The sequence below is a fragment of the Chiloscyllium plagiosum genome, chromosome 7 (assembly GCF_004010195.1).
Source record: "Chiloscyllium plagiosum isolate BGI_BamShark_2017 chromosome 7, ASM401019v2, whole genome shotgun sequence".
Lineage (NCBI taxonomy): Eukaryota > Metazoa > Chordata > Chondrichthyes > Orectolobiformes > Hemiscylliidae > Chiloscyllium > Chiloscyllium plagiosum.
The window spans coordinates 605,325-622,358 of NC_057716.1; the positions used below are offsets into that span (position 1 = coordinate 605,325).

A 17,034-nucleotide genomic window follows, 5' to 3' on the forward strand; every position below is an offset into this window, starting at 1 on the left:
TTCTGTGATATCCTCAAACTGTGCTGCAATGTTGAGTTTTCAAAATTTCAGCATTTAAATCTGTTCTGCTCTATTTCTCAACATGTCCAGTTGTTGAAGATACTAGCTGATATATTGTGCATATATTTTAGTATACTAGGTCCATCTAGAATCAGGTTACTGCCATGGCTTTGTTATTGTCTCTGGGTAGTTGCATGACTCAGCGAGTTGCAGCAATTCTTTCTCGTGACTGCTTTGTGCGATAACAGTTCTTTTTGAGGTCAGAACTTTTGTTTCCTTCTGTAAATTTTGGATGTTGCTGCATGTTTGAAATTATATTTACTATAAATCTACTTTCCAAATTATAGTAATGCAAGAAAATTATGTTTCTAAGTTCATGCAGACATTACAACACAGAAGTAGGCTATTCTGCCTACCTTGTCCTTGAAGAATAATCCAGTCAAGCCCATCCCCCAACTTTATCTCCTGCAAATATATTTTCCCCAGTTTCCTTTTGAAATCATTACCTGTCTTTGCGTTCACCACCCGAGTACGCAGTGAGTTCCAGTGTGTCTGTAAAATAAGCTCTTCCACCCATTCCATCTCCCCCCTGCTCCCCACCCTCAGCCCACACCTCTAGTGCAAAATCTTAAATCTATGTCACTAAATAATGGGAAGAGCTTGTCATATCCTGCCCAATTCAGTCAAATTACCCCTCAAGCTCAAGAGATTAGCCCCAGCTTCTCCAACCTAATCTTGTAGCTAAAATCATTCATCCTAGAATCTGGAACCATTCTGGTGGATCTTCACTACACCCTCTCAAGGAATATAACATCTTTCCTAAAGTGAAGTAGACACAAATCTCTGGCTATAGTTTAACCACTATGTCCTCAATTCCAATTTTTGCTACACAAGATCTCATATGCTTTGCTATTAACTCTCTCAATGTACCCAATGAACAAGGATCTTTCTGTACCTAGATTCTTAGGAATGTGTCATTAAGTGCATATTGTCTCTTCCTAATCCTCTGTCAAAAGTATCATCTCATTTCTGTATTAAATTCCATCTGCAACTTCTCAGCCCAACTTGTTAGTCTGCATATGTCATGTTGCAGGCCGACTCATACCATCCTGTTTGCACTCCTTAAATTTTAGCATTGTTGGAAAAGTTTGAATTGTCACTCTTGTATTCCAATATCCAAGGTTGTTGATATATATCAAAAAACAATGCTCCTAGCACTGCACTGTTAACACCTTTGTTTATTATCCTTCTGGCTGAAAAATATCGATTGATCATGGGTAACTGTTTTATGTTCTTAAGTCAGTTTTGCATCTAGGGTGACATTTATCCTTCTGTTCCTTTAGCCTCAATGTTGGTAGTCAACTCTTTTGTGGTATTTTGTCAAAATCAATACCAATAAAATTAAGTGGATTCCCTTCATCAACTTTCATTCTTACTTCACCAAATAATTCAATAAGATTTGTCAAGCACGATCTGCCTTTTTACAAATCCATGCTGGCTCTGCTTAATTAATTGGCACCCCTCTATATTCCATACTTTCCCCATTTATTATTTCTTAAGCATTACCCACCACTGCTTTGCAATTAGTTACCGGTCATTATGCCCTCTCTTGGGTAAGAGTGTCACATTTGCCAATTGCTAATCTTCTGGTATGTCCAAAGGAAGCCAAGAAAAATTGGAAGATTTTCAAGCTGTTCCACTTTCTCCACAACTGCTTCTTTTAGCAACCTGGATGTAAGCCATGGGATGAATTATCCACTAAAACCCAAGTCAGCATTTCCATTTCATCCTGCCTGTAAGTTTTAATTCTATCCAGTGCTTCTGCCATCTCTGCTTCCACCTATACTTAGTTAGCATTCTTTTTCTCAGTAAACACTAATACAAAATATGAATTAAATGCATTGACCTTGCCCTTCAAAGCAGGCATTTATATCACCTTATTAACCCTTCAGAGCTTGCCTTCTTTCTTAATACTTGCTTACATTTATATGCTAAAAGAAAATTTAGGCTTTCTATTAATGTTATTTACCATTTTCATGGGATCCCTACAGTGTGGAAACAGGCCATTTGGCCCAGCAGGTCCACACTGACCCTCCAAAGAGTAACCCATCTAAACCCATCCCCCACCCTATTACTCTGCATTTATCCCTGACTAATGCACCTAACCTACACATCCCTGAACACTTTGGGCAATTCACCTAACCTGCACATTTTTGGACTGTGGGAGGAAAGCAGAGCACCCGGAGGAAACCCACGCAGACACGGGGAGAATGTGTAAACTCCATACAAAGTCACCCGAGGCTGGAACTGAACCTGGGTCCTGGTGCTGTGAGGCAGCAATGCTAACCACTGTGCAACCCATCTTTTCTCTCTGCATTTTGTTTCTCTGCTCAACTTGCTGTTTTTAGCCGGGTATTTTGAAGAATTCATTCAGCATGCATTGTATACCCTCTTTTTTTTATGTTTGTCTCCTCATATTCTCTATTTGCCATGTCATCAGTGGAACCTATCTTTCATTGCTTACACTTTCCCTTCTTGGAATGTAGGTAATCTGAACCTGAAACACGTTCTCTTTTAGAATCCCCCAATAGTGAAAATTAATATTTGTAGCTGGTTAGAATTTAGTTTTTTATAGATATCAGTGTTATTTTCCAATCTCCATAAAAATGGTTTATATGAGTAAATGTATAACCCAAACATACGCTTTGGAAAATGGTAGTCAGCTATCATACGGCTTGTGACTTTTAGTCATTTAAGGAACTGCAACAGTGAAGCTGAGTGGAAGTCCTTAGCAATCCCACCAGCAGAAGGAATAACACACATGTTTAAAACCAAAGTTACATCCCACATTTTGACAAACTTTGCTAATTGACAGTAAAATGAGGTGTTTTATACTGGTCGATATAGTTTGCCACAGGCTTTAAATTGTCATTTAGTTCCTGGTTTGATGCATGTGCTGCAACATAAAACACAGATGTCAGCATGGCTTTGTGTGCTGAAATTGATAGGGTGAAACATGAACTTACAACCATCTGACTCAGAGGCAAAAGTGCTGCCAGGAGTTTGTGTTATTTATCAGTATATTGTCTTCTGTGACCCAATTTCCTGTCTCTGGAGGTGATGGGAAGGTCATATAATTGGGAGGAATAAAAGCAAAATACTCAGATGCTGGAAATTTGGAAGAAACACAGAGAATGCTGGAGAAACTGAGTCGGTCTGGCCGCATCAGTGAGGAGAGTGGGTTTCCTCTGGGTGCTCCGGTTTCCTCCCACAATCTAAAGATGTGCAGGTTAGATGAATTGCCCATAGTATTCAGGGGTGTGTAGGGTAGATGCATTAGTCAAGGGTAAATATATAGGTTACTGTTCGGAGGGTTGGTGTGGACGTGTTGGGCCTATTTCCACACTGTACGGATTCTATAAAAAAAAAGAATTAACTCTGGAAGTATAATTTCTTATTGGCCAGGCTGGCCCCAAAGGGATACTCACCTTCATTCTGCCTCCTCGGCAATTAAATTGTGGGTGAGAAGGTCCATGGTGAACCTTCTGGACCCACCACCAATTAACCCTCTTAAGTAGTCAATCAACAGCACCTTAAGGGCTTAAACAGGTCATTAGCCAAATTACTTACCTTCTTGAACAGCAACAAATGTGGCTTATTTCCCAGCAAGGAAACCAGGGTAATGTGCCTGCTGGTTTGGGGACTCCATTTGCCCCAATCTAGGGGCAATCAGAGGCAGGGATGGGGTGGGGGGGGGCACTTCGTGGCCACTAGAAACTATGACCATGCCTCCAATTCCCTCTCCCATGTGCCCACACCACACAAGTCCACCCAACAAATCATTTATCTGCCCGCTGCCTTTTCCTCAGTGAAAGACTGATGCTGTCTGGCAGTATCACTGTGCAAAATGGGACAGACTTCGAACAGATCTAGAAACTCAAGACTAGGCATCCATGAGACATTGTGGCCATTAACATCAGAGGACTTGTACTCCAAATCATTCTGCAAGCTCCTGACCCAACATAATCCCCTCTCAACTATTACCATCAAGCCAAGTGATCAATCCTGTCTATTAAAAAGTGCAGGAGGACATGTAAGGATCAGCACCAAACATACCTAAAATTGAGGTGTACTTTGGTGATACAACAAAAAAAATCTACTTGTACGCCAAACGGTATAAACATCAAGTGATAGGTAGAGCTAAGTTAACCCTCAAATCAGATCTAATCTCTGCAGTCCTGCTACTACCAGTCATGAATGGTGGTGAACAATGAAAACAATTCAGTGGAGCAGGAGACTCCACAAGTATCCCTGTTCTCAATGATGGATGAGGGCATCAGTGCAAAAGATAAGGCTGAAACATTTGCAGCAATCTTCAGCCAGAAGTGCTGAGTAGATGATCCATCTCAGCCTCCTCTGGTGGTCCCCAGCATCACAGATATCAGTCTTCAGCCAATTCCACTCCTCATGATATCAAGAAATGATTGGAGGCACTGAAAAATGAAAAAGCTATCGGCCCTAACAACATTCTGACAATAATCCTGAGACTTGTGCTCACTTAGCCAAGCTGTTCCAGTGCAGGTACAGCATTGGCAGCCACCCAAAAATGCAGCAAATTATGTCCGAGTATATCCTGTACACAAAAAGCACAACACATCCAACCTGACTAATTACCACTACATCAGTTGATTCTCGATTGTCAGTAAAGTGATGGAAGGTGTCATCCACAGCGTTATCAAGCAGCACCTGCTCAGCAATAACATGCTCAGTGCTGCCCAGTTTGGGTTCCACCAGGGCCACTCAGCTCCTGACCATGGTTTAAACATGAACATTCCTGAGATGAGGGGAGAGTGACAGCCTTTGACATCAAGGCCATATTTGACTTTGTGTGGGAAGGAGCTCTAGCAAAACTAGAATCATTGAGAATCTGGGGAGAACTCTCCACTGGTTGGAGTCATACCTGACACATAGGAAAATGGTTGAGGTCAGATATCTAAGCTCCAGGACATCTCTGGAGGAGTTCCTCAGGGTACTGTCCTAGACCCAACCAACTTCAGCTGCTTCATCAATGACCTTTAAGATCAGAAGAGAGGATGTTTACCAATGATTGCACAATGTTCAGGCGCCATTTGCAACTCTTCAAATACTGAAACAGTCCATATCCAAATGCAACAAGACTAGTGTAATATCCATGCTTGGACTTACAAGTGATAAGCAACATTTCCACCCCAGAAATGCCAGACAATGACCATCTCCAATAAGAGACAACCTAAACACCGCCCCTTGACATTCAATGGAGTTGCCATCAGTGAATTTCTCAGTATCATCACTTTTGGGTTTACCATTGTTCAGAAACTCAGTTAGATGTGCCGTGCATGCAGTTTCATGTTGGCCTTGAGAAGTGTAGTTAAATAAGAAGACAGCAAAATGTGGGTCATCCTTGGCCTCTCGACATGTCATGAGGTTTTTCTTGACCATTTAAATGTGCCTTTTTATAAACCCATGTCCCCTTGAATAATGTGGTGATGAGAAAATTAACCTTGCATCCATACTGTTCAACAAGTTTCATATATTCACTGGGGTTAAGCTGGGTTCCATTGTCAAATATTGTTCTTTCAGTAATCTCTTGCTCAACAAACAGAACTGCTGTGATGATTGTTGTGGCCGGCATTCCCTCTAAAGTTCTTTCAGACTGCATTGGCCTCTAGCGTGCCTGCACGGTGGCAACTTCCTAAACTAGAAGTCAGTCCTGCAATTGGTGTGCTGATACCTGTCACTGTGTGTGTTACCACAACTAGGCAGGGAACATTAATCATGGCTGTCAATTCTTTTCATCTTTCAAATAGAAGAGAACTTCAAATAGTGGTCTACAACTTTATGATACCATTCTTGATTGTGTATGAATAAATTGGCTTTCACAGTGTGCCATACATTGCTTCAGTAGCTATCATCTCCTCTCTCTGCTATGCATATCTCTATTTCTTGCATACATTACATTCATGTGTATCAATTAAAACTTCTCCATTCCCACATGGCATTCATGTGTCTTGTGGAGGAACTGTTTTGGATGTGGTTATTCTGGATGCAGCTAGCAGAATAGCATCTTTTAGTGAACTATCATCTCTGATAGACAGGTGCTACGTACTCGTAACTGTGTTGGCTGTATTTTAGGCCATCCCTAGCTCACCTTTATTGGTTTCATCCCTAATTTGACACAAAATTCATGGTGTTATGTTCTCTAGTTAAAGGATCTTTACACCTAGATCTTTTTTAACTTCAAAATTCTCTTATAATCAAAATAAGGAATGTGCCATTTCACTCCCTATCGTATTTCAGACTGAAATGTACCTGATATCTCAAGAGGTGCCCTTGAAATCCACCAGAATTCTGAATGATTTTTCTTGAGGATCTACTGTATTAGGCAATGATCATTCTCCTCTATAAACATGCTCGCATGGAGATGTGCATGCAATTTCTCGCACCCATACCTGACCACCAAAAGTACTCTTTCTAAATCAGCATATCTGTTCTCAGCTTATGTTAAAACTTTAGATGTGAATGTTATGGTTTTCCCTCTTGTATCAGGATTATTTCCAGTGCTTTTGTAGAAGCATTTATTTACAAAGAACAAAGTACAATACAGCACAGGAGCAGGCCCTTCAACCCATCAAGCCTGCATCAATCGGGAAAGTTCTCCCCCGATTCTCAATGATTCTAGTTTTGCTAGGGCTCCTTCCCACACAAAGTCAAATAAAACCTTTCTCAACTAAACATCTTATGCATCTACATAGTCTGTATCCCTCCTTTCCTTGCTTATTCATGTACCTGTCAAGATTCCTCTTAAATACTGCAACAACTCTTAAAAGTTACTGTGTGACAAGTTTCTTTCTGTTTTAGTGTGGCAGATTTTTCCTTCTGTATTATTTTGTTGAGTTTGTTGGAACTTTTCTTCTATGCTGCTGACCAGTAGTTCTCAGCAGCATACACCAAGGTTCCTGGTTCTCTACAAGGCTTCACGTAGACGATGGTCATGATCTTTATGTTCTTCTGGAAATCATGCCAAGTGATCCTTTACATCCTTGGTGAGTCCTGTCGACCTCCTGCAGGAGCACATTCCTGGCTCACTTTAAGACCAAAAGGTAGGTACAGGAATGTGTTGTAGACAAAGGGTGTGTTGAAAGTTGTCAATAGCAAGGATTCCTCATTACGCTTTATATTCCAGTAAACATTTCTAACAGATAGTTTTCTGTAAACATTTTCCCTTGCCAGTGCTGATGCAATCTTTTTGAGTGTGAGAATAGGGTAATGAACCCTTCCATTGCTTCGTCTTTAGGATGTTGACAAGTTCTTAATCCAACAGACTCTTCCCACTCATCCATGCCAACAAGGTATCCTAAACTGATTTAGTTCCATTTGGAAACATTTAGCCCATATCTCTCTAAATCTTTCCTATCATGTACCCTTCCAGATGCCTCTTAAACATTGTAATTGTACCCGCTCTATAACTCTGTTTGGCTTCTGTCTCACCATGATGGAATATACTCGATCTCTAGGTTCTATATCTCTGGTAATCTTTTTCCTCTCTTCCATCTCTTGGTGCTGTCTTTCAAGATTTCCTCTTAGTTCTATTGGTTCCTTTCCAGGGCGGATGAATCATTAGTTTCATTGCTGGTTTCATAACGATGTGTCATTCAAAATCTCCAAAGCATTCAATCATCTCATCAGAAACCCTTGGGTACATTTGTACCAGAGTTTTCTTGCTTCTGTTTGAAGCATTTTTCAATGAGCATCTCACTCTCAACCTTGTCCTCATCATCTCATGATTTACTGAGATCAGCTGAAGCTTTGCACAACTACTCAAACCCACTTAGCAGGATCATTGGATTCAGCTATCAGGACCATTCAATTAACATCTTTTCATTTGCATGTCCATCTGACGGTTGATCTTAGTTGCAATTCTTCATTTCCTCCAGATGCTCTTAGCATAATGTTCAGTTTCAGAATGCCTTCTTCCCATGACGATTGGTAGACTAGGAATTGGTTTGCAATACACTGTCAATGGCAATAACATGGGTTCAATTCCCACACCGCCTGAGGTTACTCTGAAGGTCACTCCTCTCCCCTCACCTAAGATGTCATGACTCTCAGGTCAAACCACTACTAAGTGATCTCTTCCTAACGAGAGTGTGGCCATATAGTCCTGTAAGACATCGTTGCCTATGCTTACTTCTGTTTGTAGACAGTGATATTATAATTCAGGATCTGCATTTCTCATTGTTATCGTTAAATTTATGTTTTCCGGCTGAATGTTTCAATCTTATGAAGTTGTAAACAGGCTCATTTGGTTACTCATTCAAGCCTTGAAATTCATATTGGTCAACTCAATAACTTAATTTTGGTTGGAAACATATGCTGAATTTTCAAAATTACTGTCTAGATTTTAATTTTGTCTTGGCTCAGATCACAGATATTAAAAGATTTAACCCAGCCTAGTCTCCTGCCTATAAAAAGATTATAGCTGACCTTTTTCTCTTGTACCTGAGTCAACAAGTTTAAAATTATCACATGCCTCCATGACAACATCAGCACTCCAATGCATCATGAGCTGGAGCTTAGTGCTTTTCACAATGGTGGCTAATTTAGTTTAGCTCAATTTTTTTCTTTCTTCTTTGCAGAAATTCAGGTTGACTTTTCAACTTAATTCAACATGAAATTCATTTAAAATGTTCAAGTGTTAAATCTGTCCTCTTGCATTGTTGATATCTACAGCATTTCACTTGGACAGTTTGATTATTTTCTGTACCTATTCATAGTATTTTAATAAACTCTGTACCTGGGTACACACATTACTTTCAATCTCCACTGGTTCAGGCTTTTCACCATTTAGAAAGAACCTATTCTATTATTTGTAAGTCCCAAGCACATGATTACATTTTTGTTCATATTGAAATTCATTTACCACAGTTTTCTCTATTTGAATAATCTATCAATATCTCATTATAATGTTACATATGCACTACTCTGCTTTATATCCTTTCAAGTTAGTCAGTAATGCATCTATCTTTATGGACACTATTCCCATTATGCCAGTTACAACATATGTCAATTATGTTAACTCTATGTCTCCTGTGCTCAACTGATTTCCTAACCAGGTCAATAATTTTCCTTTCAATACAATAAGCTTCGGTCTTAGATAGAAATCTTTTATCAATTGCCTTCTGAACATCCACATAATCAACATACCCACAACTTTAGTCACCTCTTCAAAAATTCAATCAGATTTGCCAGACATGACCTACCTTTTTTAATACATTGAAAAGCCTCATTCAATTCATTTCAAACCGCATTTGGTGTTTGCTGATATAAAGAAAAATATGATTGGAGTCTTGCGTTAGGTTCTGAAAACCAAGCTTGACTATCACTCTAAGCTTCAGATACACTGGAGATTTATTATCCAAATGTGCTTTTTTCCTTTCGCTGCAAAATAATGTACATCATATTGTCAAAGTTGCTAAGGTTTGCTCAGCATCAAGACATTGTATTTTCTCATTTAAACGACCTCTTAAGAAATGTTTTTGTAAGAGACAATGTCATAGTGAAAATACAATGTTAAAAAGCCTGCATGTGATTAGCATCTGAGTCAAAGGGAAACCAGTTGAACAGTCTAAGTTCCTACTTTGTACCTTTTCATCATTTTTGTTGTCAGCACATGAATAAGCAGAAAACACAGGAAGGGTATCGCTCATGATTCAGGCAAAAGGTTAACCTCACGATTCTCCCATGTGTCTAGCTTAAGCATTTTGAGAAAATTTGAACTGAAAGTTGCCATCCGAAATAATGGGGCAGATTTTATGAACTGAAACTGTTGAACTCAGCATTAGATTCCCTACAGTGTGGAAACGGGCCCTTCAGCCCAACAAGTCCACACCGACCCTCCAAAGGGCAACCCACCCAGACCAATTCCCCTACATTCACCCCAGACTAATGCACCTAACACTATGGGTAATTTAGCATGGCCAGTTCACCTAACCTGCACATCTTTGGACTGTGGGAAGAATGTGCAAACTCCACACAGACAATAGCCCAAGGCCGGAATTGAACCTGGGTCCCTGGTGCTGTGAGGCAGCAGTGTTAACCACTGAGCCACCGTGCCACCCTGCAATGTTCTCGTCCACTCCATTGGTGTTGTCTCTCCAATACACCCAGTCTACCTTCCATACCAAAGTTTCTGATATGCCTTCATTTCTCCTCAACCACAGATTTCCCTCCACACAGGATCCTTGATTGTGTCTATCACATTTTCTGCATTTCAGCTCTCACCCTTTCCCTGACATTCTGAACCACAATTCAGCTCCCCTTCCCATTACTTTACACCCCACCAATCTCACATTCAATGAATCATCTATCACCACATGATGTGCAAGTGTCTCCAGTGGTGGAAAGTGCACTTTTTTGCACTAGTGATGTTATGTCTTTAGAACATGGCACCTGAGTTCTTGTGCAATTCTTTTGCACATATTGCTGCCTTTTCTGCTGTTCAGATCATTTCATCATGCTACATCTTCCAGCATTTCAGACTGCCCATCCAACATCTGGAGTTCCCTCTCTTCATCACTGACTGCAGATGATCATAGGTCGTGGGTGACTAGGAGGTCCTAACTCCATTGTTTCTTGCTCCATTAGAGTCGACACAGCAAACGATGCCAACCCTCCTTCAATTTGTCTCTATTCCCTACATCAAGAGCATCCTTCTCTGGTAAGTACAGATGTATAACTTGTCACTGGTCTCCAATGAGCTGCTTACGCTCATCGGTCAGTATCAGGTTCAAGATCAAGTATCATGAGTCCCACTTAGGATTGGTACTACAGTGATCAATATAGATTGACCACAGGGTTCTACTGTGAGGCTACTTTGCATATCACTGTGAATGCTTTGCTAAAGTCAGCACTGACAACTTTGTCTCATGTTCCATTGTTACCTTTTGTGATACCCAGACTTTGAGCTTCATGTAATGAAGTCTACTCTCCTTGCTAGATTTCAGCAGGTCATTGAATTCCCTGAGGCACGATAAATATGCCTGTGTGACCATCCCGCAGCTACAGTTATCCATGACGTCTAGCTATGCCTTTTTGATGAGTCTCTCTGGCCTCTTTTTTCCATGACCTTGCTGTCTAGAGGAGCACTTCCAGGCAGCAAGCACTAAACCTGGGAGCTCTCTTTCCTCTAACTGCAGACACTCCTTGAAAGAAACCTAGATTACTCTCCCTTACACATATCGTTTTATATGATGCTTTTAAACTGAATGAGCCAGTCCCTTTAAATGTGCTGGAAATTTCTGTAAACTCACATCTGCTACTGGCCAGATCCCCCACCTGCGGTCGAGTTGTTGGACTCGGCAAAATCTGTTTTTGGATTTCACTGTCTGCTGACCAGTCCATGCAATCCAACTTGGGCTCCAACACTGGGAGTTTGTCAAACTCAGCCCATTAAGATTGTTCCCAATTCCAAAGGAACTGCCCAAACTGTTGAATATTCCCAGTATTTTTTGTTTCCTTATGTGCTCTGTTATGTGTCATTTTAACACATTTTGCCACAAATCTCTTAATCAGCTCCGAATCAATACTTCCCAAGCTAATCAGACTAAAAACTACCCACTTACCTGAGTGTAATTTTCCTGGTCAAATTTCTGATAGAGGATACAGAACAACTTCAAAGGTCCAGGGATCTACAGAGACAGCAGTAAAGATAAGTTGTGCAAAATATATCCTTCATTTCATAGCCAGCATTTGCCATATTCTGGAAAGTGTTCCAAGATTCCAAAGTTTCTGAGTGAATGGGTGAAAGGGTGAATGTGCAGATGTATGATTGGATTGGTGGAGTGAGGTTGCAGGTGGTGGTGGGTAAATTTATATGATGTACAAATTTGGTGGAAGTTTATAATTAGGTTTATGTAACAATTAAATTGGCTCTGTGAGCCTGCTCCCCTATTCAAAAAATCATGGTTGAATTGATTATTTCACATTCCCACTTATCCCTGAAAACCTTATTTTCAAGAATCTATCTGATTCTTATCTTAAAAATAATCAAGGACTCTGCCTCCACTTCTTTTTGAAGAAAACCATTTCATATATTCCCAATTCTGAGAAAAGAAGTTCTCCTTATCTTTGGACTATACCTTATTTTGAAAATGTGACCCCTGGTTCTAGAATCTGACAAGGGGAAACGTCCTGTCCACATGTGTCCTGTCAAGCTCTCATATGTTTCAATCAAATCATCTCTTATTCTTCTGAACTCCAGTAGATATAGTCTGAACAGCTTTTCTTTAACAGGTAAACCATCCATTCCAGGAATTAGGGGGAGAAAGTGAGGTCTGCAGATGCTGGAGATCAGAGCTGAAAATGTGTTGCTGGAAAAGCGCATCCAGGGAACAGGAGAATCGACGTTTCGGGCATAAGCCCTTCTTCAGGAAAGCCCTTCTTCAGGAAAGCCATTCACTCAGAAACTTTGGAATCTTGGAACACTTTCCAGAATATGGCAAATGCTGGCTATGAAATGAAGAAGGGCTTATGCCCGAAACGTCGATTCTCCTGTTCCCTGGATGCTGCCTGACCTGCTGCGCTTTTCCAGCAACACATTTTCATTCCAGGAATTAGCCTGGTAAGCCTTTGTTTGACTGCTTCCAATGAAGTTACATAATTTATTATATAAGGACACCAATACTGTACGCAGTATTCCAGATGTGGTCTCACCAGTACACTGTATAAATGAAGCATTACCTCCCTACGTTTGTATTCAATTCTCATTACAATAGATAATAACATTACATTAGTTTTCCTATTTACTTATTGTAGCTGCATACTAAACTTTTGTGATGTATGCATTTTGGAGCTCTGCAATTTCTCACCATTTGGATAATTTGCTTTGATTTTATTCTTCCTGTCAAAATGAAAACTGAATATTTTCCTAATTAGACACCATTTACTGGATCTTTTTCTCTTCATTTAGCAATCTATATCCCTTTGTAGCTTCATTTTGTCCTGTTCACAATTTACTTTTCTAACCATCTTTGTGTCATCAATAAATGTAGCAATCATAATTTCTACCCCTATCTCCAACTTACATAAATTGCAAGAAGGGATCCAGCTGGCTTGGGAAATAGATGGGTGGGGTGCTTCTCCTTCCAATTTTTTTTTGTCATGTCTTGAGGAAAGGCTGAGGCACTTGGGGTTGTTTTCATTGGAGAAAAGAAGGTTTAGGGGTGACTTGATAGAGGTGTATAAGATGATTAGGGGTTTAGATAGGGGCGACAGTGAGAATCTTTTTCCTCGTATGGAGTCAGCTATTACAAGGGGGCATAGCTTTAAATTAAGAGGGGGTAGGTATAGGACAGATGTTAGGGGTAGGTTCTTTACTCAGCGAGTCGTGAGTTCATGGAATGCCCTGCCAGTAGCAGTGGTGGACTCTCCCTCATTATGGGCATTTAAGCGGGCACTGGATAGTCATATGGAGGATAGTTGGCGCAACATCGAGGGCCGAAGGGCCTGTACTGCGCTGTATTCTTCTATGTTCTATGAAGTCACCAACTAGTGGCTGGACGCAATTCTGTTTTCCAATACCTCACCCCTGTGACCATTCTTCAGGTAAAATCAGGAATCGTGGACTTTGGAAGCCTATCTGCACATGAAGGTCATCACATCCAAGTCCAGTCTAGTCCTCACCAAAATCTACATGCATTCACTTCCCAGCAAAATTCATTAGATAGTGATTACAAATATGAATCTGCCTAATGTATGTGCGACTTCCTGGCATGGAAATGCTGAGCTCAACTGAAAAAAAACTCTGTTGCTTTAATGCAAAGATCAGCTAGCTCAGTAAAGAACTAAAACATCAGTTTTGAATGATGCAGTTCCCTGCTGAATGGGGAAATGACCAATTGGGATATGACATTTGACATTAAAAACATGAAACAAAACAACACAACCAATTCGTTATTTTAACAACATTTTATTTAGCAGTGCTTTCAATTTCAGAAACTGTAGCTTTGGAATGTTTAGTACATGTATGATTTTCAGGAGATTTCATTATTCATCCAAGTGAATAGTAAAATTATTAATACATTTCAAAATATTGTTTAATACATCTCTCCCAGGAATCCAGAAATTTAATTTCAAGCTCTGTTATAAATATTGACTGTAAAAGATTGTTGTGAATTTATACTTGTAAAAAACATTATGAATTTTAGAAATTTAAGTTCAAATATATAGCTAGCCTTTGGTTGATTTTTCAAAATTATTCATAAAATCACAGCAGTTGGAACTATAAGTAACAGATTTTCAGTTGGTTTCCCTGTAACACAGGTTCAGCAGCTGCATCTAACAAACAATTCACCTGCACAGACTGTATCATGTCCACTTTCAAACATGGAATATCATAGCAATGAAAAATGTACGGTGTCTTATTTAATTCCTCTAAGCATAGAGATCTTAAAATTGTATTAGATTAATTGTATTAGATAACATACTAAAGAGCAGACCCCCACTTCCCATATAGAATTAGGGAAAGGGATTACTCTGATTGTTATGCTTGGTGACATTTGATGTATTTAAAGTTTCACTTGAAGCAATGTCAGAGGAAATCCTTTTGAATATAGTTGCAATATCAATACAAGTTGCAACCACTGCAATTCTTGCTCTTCCCTCTACATCCCCTCCCACCCCACCCAACACCAGCTCACATATTCCAGTAGGTAAGATCACTAACTCAATGCTTCCAAATGGATTTTAATTTGAATAGAGCAATATGTCATAAAGAAGTCTAAAGTCTGAAGGTATGGGGATCGACTTATCCTGTCATTATATTAACAAGAAAAAGAGCAATGTTACAAATTGCTATTAAACACGTTTGTCAGCTTGGAGTTTTCAAACTTAACTTTGCTAATATCCACATTTCCACACCATGAAAACTCTCAACAATGACTCTCATGTTTCAGGATCTTATCTGTTTTAATTATCAAGATGCAGTTTCACTGGGAATATTTATTTAATATTAAATGATTTTTCATTCTCAAATAATATACTGCAAATTATTTTGGAAGTATTATTGCACTTTGGCAAATTCTATTTCAATGATATTAGAATGAAGAAGGTGAAATTCAAATATTCATATAAATATTATAATCATATCTCCATTATTAGAATATTTATCATGACCCCACATTAAAAGGTTAACCTGAACCACACTGCATTTAACATATTTTAGAGTTGTTCATCTAAATACAAATCATGCAGCATGTATCTTCAAACTTCATACTTGTCCCTGACCAAAGCAGTAGATAATAACATGCACATTTACTGCAGTAGAATGATGTTGTATTCAACTGTTCACTACTGAAACTGCAAATGAACTTCCGAACAGTATAGCTCCTACCATAGGACATATCTAATTCAGCTGTACTTGCAAACTATTGCTTAATATAGTATATATCAGAAAGAGCATACAGAAAGTAACGAAAACATGGCTTTTGTAGGACTCTGTACTCTATTATTACTTGGGATATCTAAACTATTTGAAAAGTAGATACCTTTAACATATAAGCCTAATGGTTAAAAAGTATTAGTCAATGAGGTATTATCTTTTTAATTATGACTCAGGTGCTAACTGCCACGCAGTCTGTTACTTTGGGATTGTTGGTCTGAATTGTCCGCTCTTTGGGAATGCATGCAAACAGCTGTCTTCCTAATGATTTGTAAGCAAATCTGAAATACATCAAATGCCCCATAGCAACAAAAGAAGTTGAAATGATCACAAGGATGCCAAATGCTTCTGGATTTGGAGCTAATATTACCATAATAAAATGGACTAGGTCTAGAAGATAATTCATGGAATCCTGTACGCCATTTATGATACCCCGTTCCGATTCATCCACATTTTCTTGAATTAACTGTGTAACTGTTAAATCAAAGGACCAAAGCCCTGAGAAAAGATACATAAGAGCCAGTGTTAGCTGCACAAACTTGAAAAGATGTTCAATATTACAAGATAAAAGTTGACCTGATAGAATAAGAAAAAGCAATACAACCTTTGATTATTTGTTATATCAGAAATTCCACAATGTTTAATGACTATATAACAGATCTTCCACACATACACACATACACATCACATGCATCAGGTTCTGAACACATCATAATTCAGCTCTGTGTGCACATTTACATTTTCTTTTCTTAAAGCTTCAACCATCCAAATAAAATTGAAATAAAACCAATGCATGTTAATCACATCTTTTTACAGCAACAGGACTAGGCCATTCAACCCAAATCTATCTCCCTTCATTAAATTACTCAGGTCGATAGTGCTTCTCAACAAAATCATCAGTCCTTCTTTCCTGATAGGCATTCCTAATGTATCAAACTCACTTATAAAATGACAACCTTCCCATAAGAAGCCTAGAATTACACAAACCTCCGTATGACCAGAACTTGAAACAGGAACAATACGACCTATTTTGATTTTCGTGTTACCCTCTGTTACTACAACTCAGTTTCACAGAATAATCCATTATCCTCTCTCGATCTTATTGCCTCAAAATAACATAACACCGCTATTTACATACAATTAGAATTTAGTGTATTATTTCAGCAGATATGAACTCGTTTGAAATAAAAAGACAAGAACTCAATATAAAACTAAAACTTCATATTTTTGCATGTAAATGTTAAGTGTTCAATTTTCAATTCTCAACCAGAGGTATTATATAGTAGTGAGATATTATGGTCACAAAATTCAGCATTATGGTATCCTACGCGTCCTTAAAGTGTCCCTAAAGTGGTTTTGTGGTACCTGCGCATCCCTCTGGCACTAGTTGGATGAATGACATTTTGGTGAGAGCATTAATGCAGATGTATAGGAAATATTTGCCAGAGGGGATGAAGGTGATAGGGTGGGGGGGGCGGGGAGGGAGGAGTGGATAGGTGGAAAAGAAGATAGGCAGGTAGGACAAGTCATGGGGACTGTGCTGAGCTGGAAGTTTGGAA

The 17,034-nt window shown here is 39.2% G+C and overlaps 1 protein-coding gene and 1 long non-coding RNA gene across 2 annotated transcripts in view; one reads left to right on the forward strand and one right to left on the reverse strand.

The window, feature by feature from the left end:
- The first annotated feature begins 215 nt into the window (after nt 1-215).
- Nucleotides 216-17,034, forward strand: part of LOC122551242 — a 36,743-nt gene continuing 19,924 nt past the window's right edge. Inside the window, exons 1-2 of the long non-coding RNA XR_006312064.1 lie at nt 216-259; nt 10,684-10,756. This is a non-coding gene — a long non-coding RNA (uncharacterized LOC122551242). The remainder of the gene's footprint in view (nt 260-10,683; nt 10,757-17,034) is intronic.
- slc40a1 (solute carrier family 40 member 1) overlaps nt 13,990-17,034 on the reverse strand; it is a 59,493-nt gene continuing 56,448 nt past the window's right edge. The window contains exon 8 of the mRNA XM_043692831.1: nt 13,990-15,973. Coding sequence (XP_043548766.1) covers nt 15,648-15,973 — 326 coding nt within the window. The 3' untranslated portion in view covers nt 13,990-15,647. The remainder of the gene's footprint in view (nt 15,974-17,034) is intronic.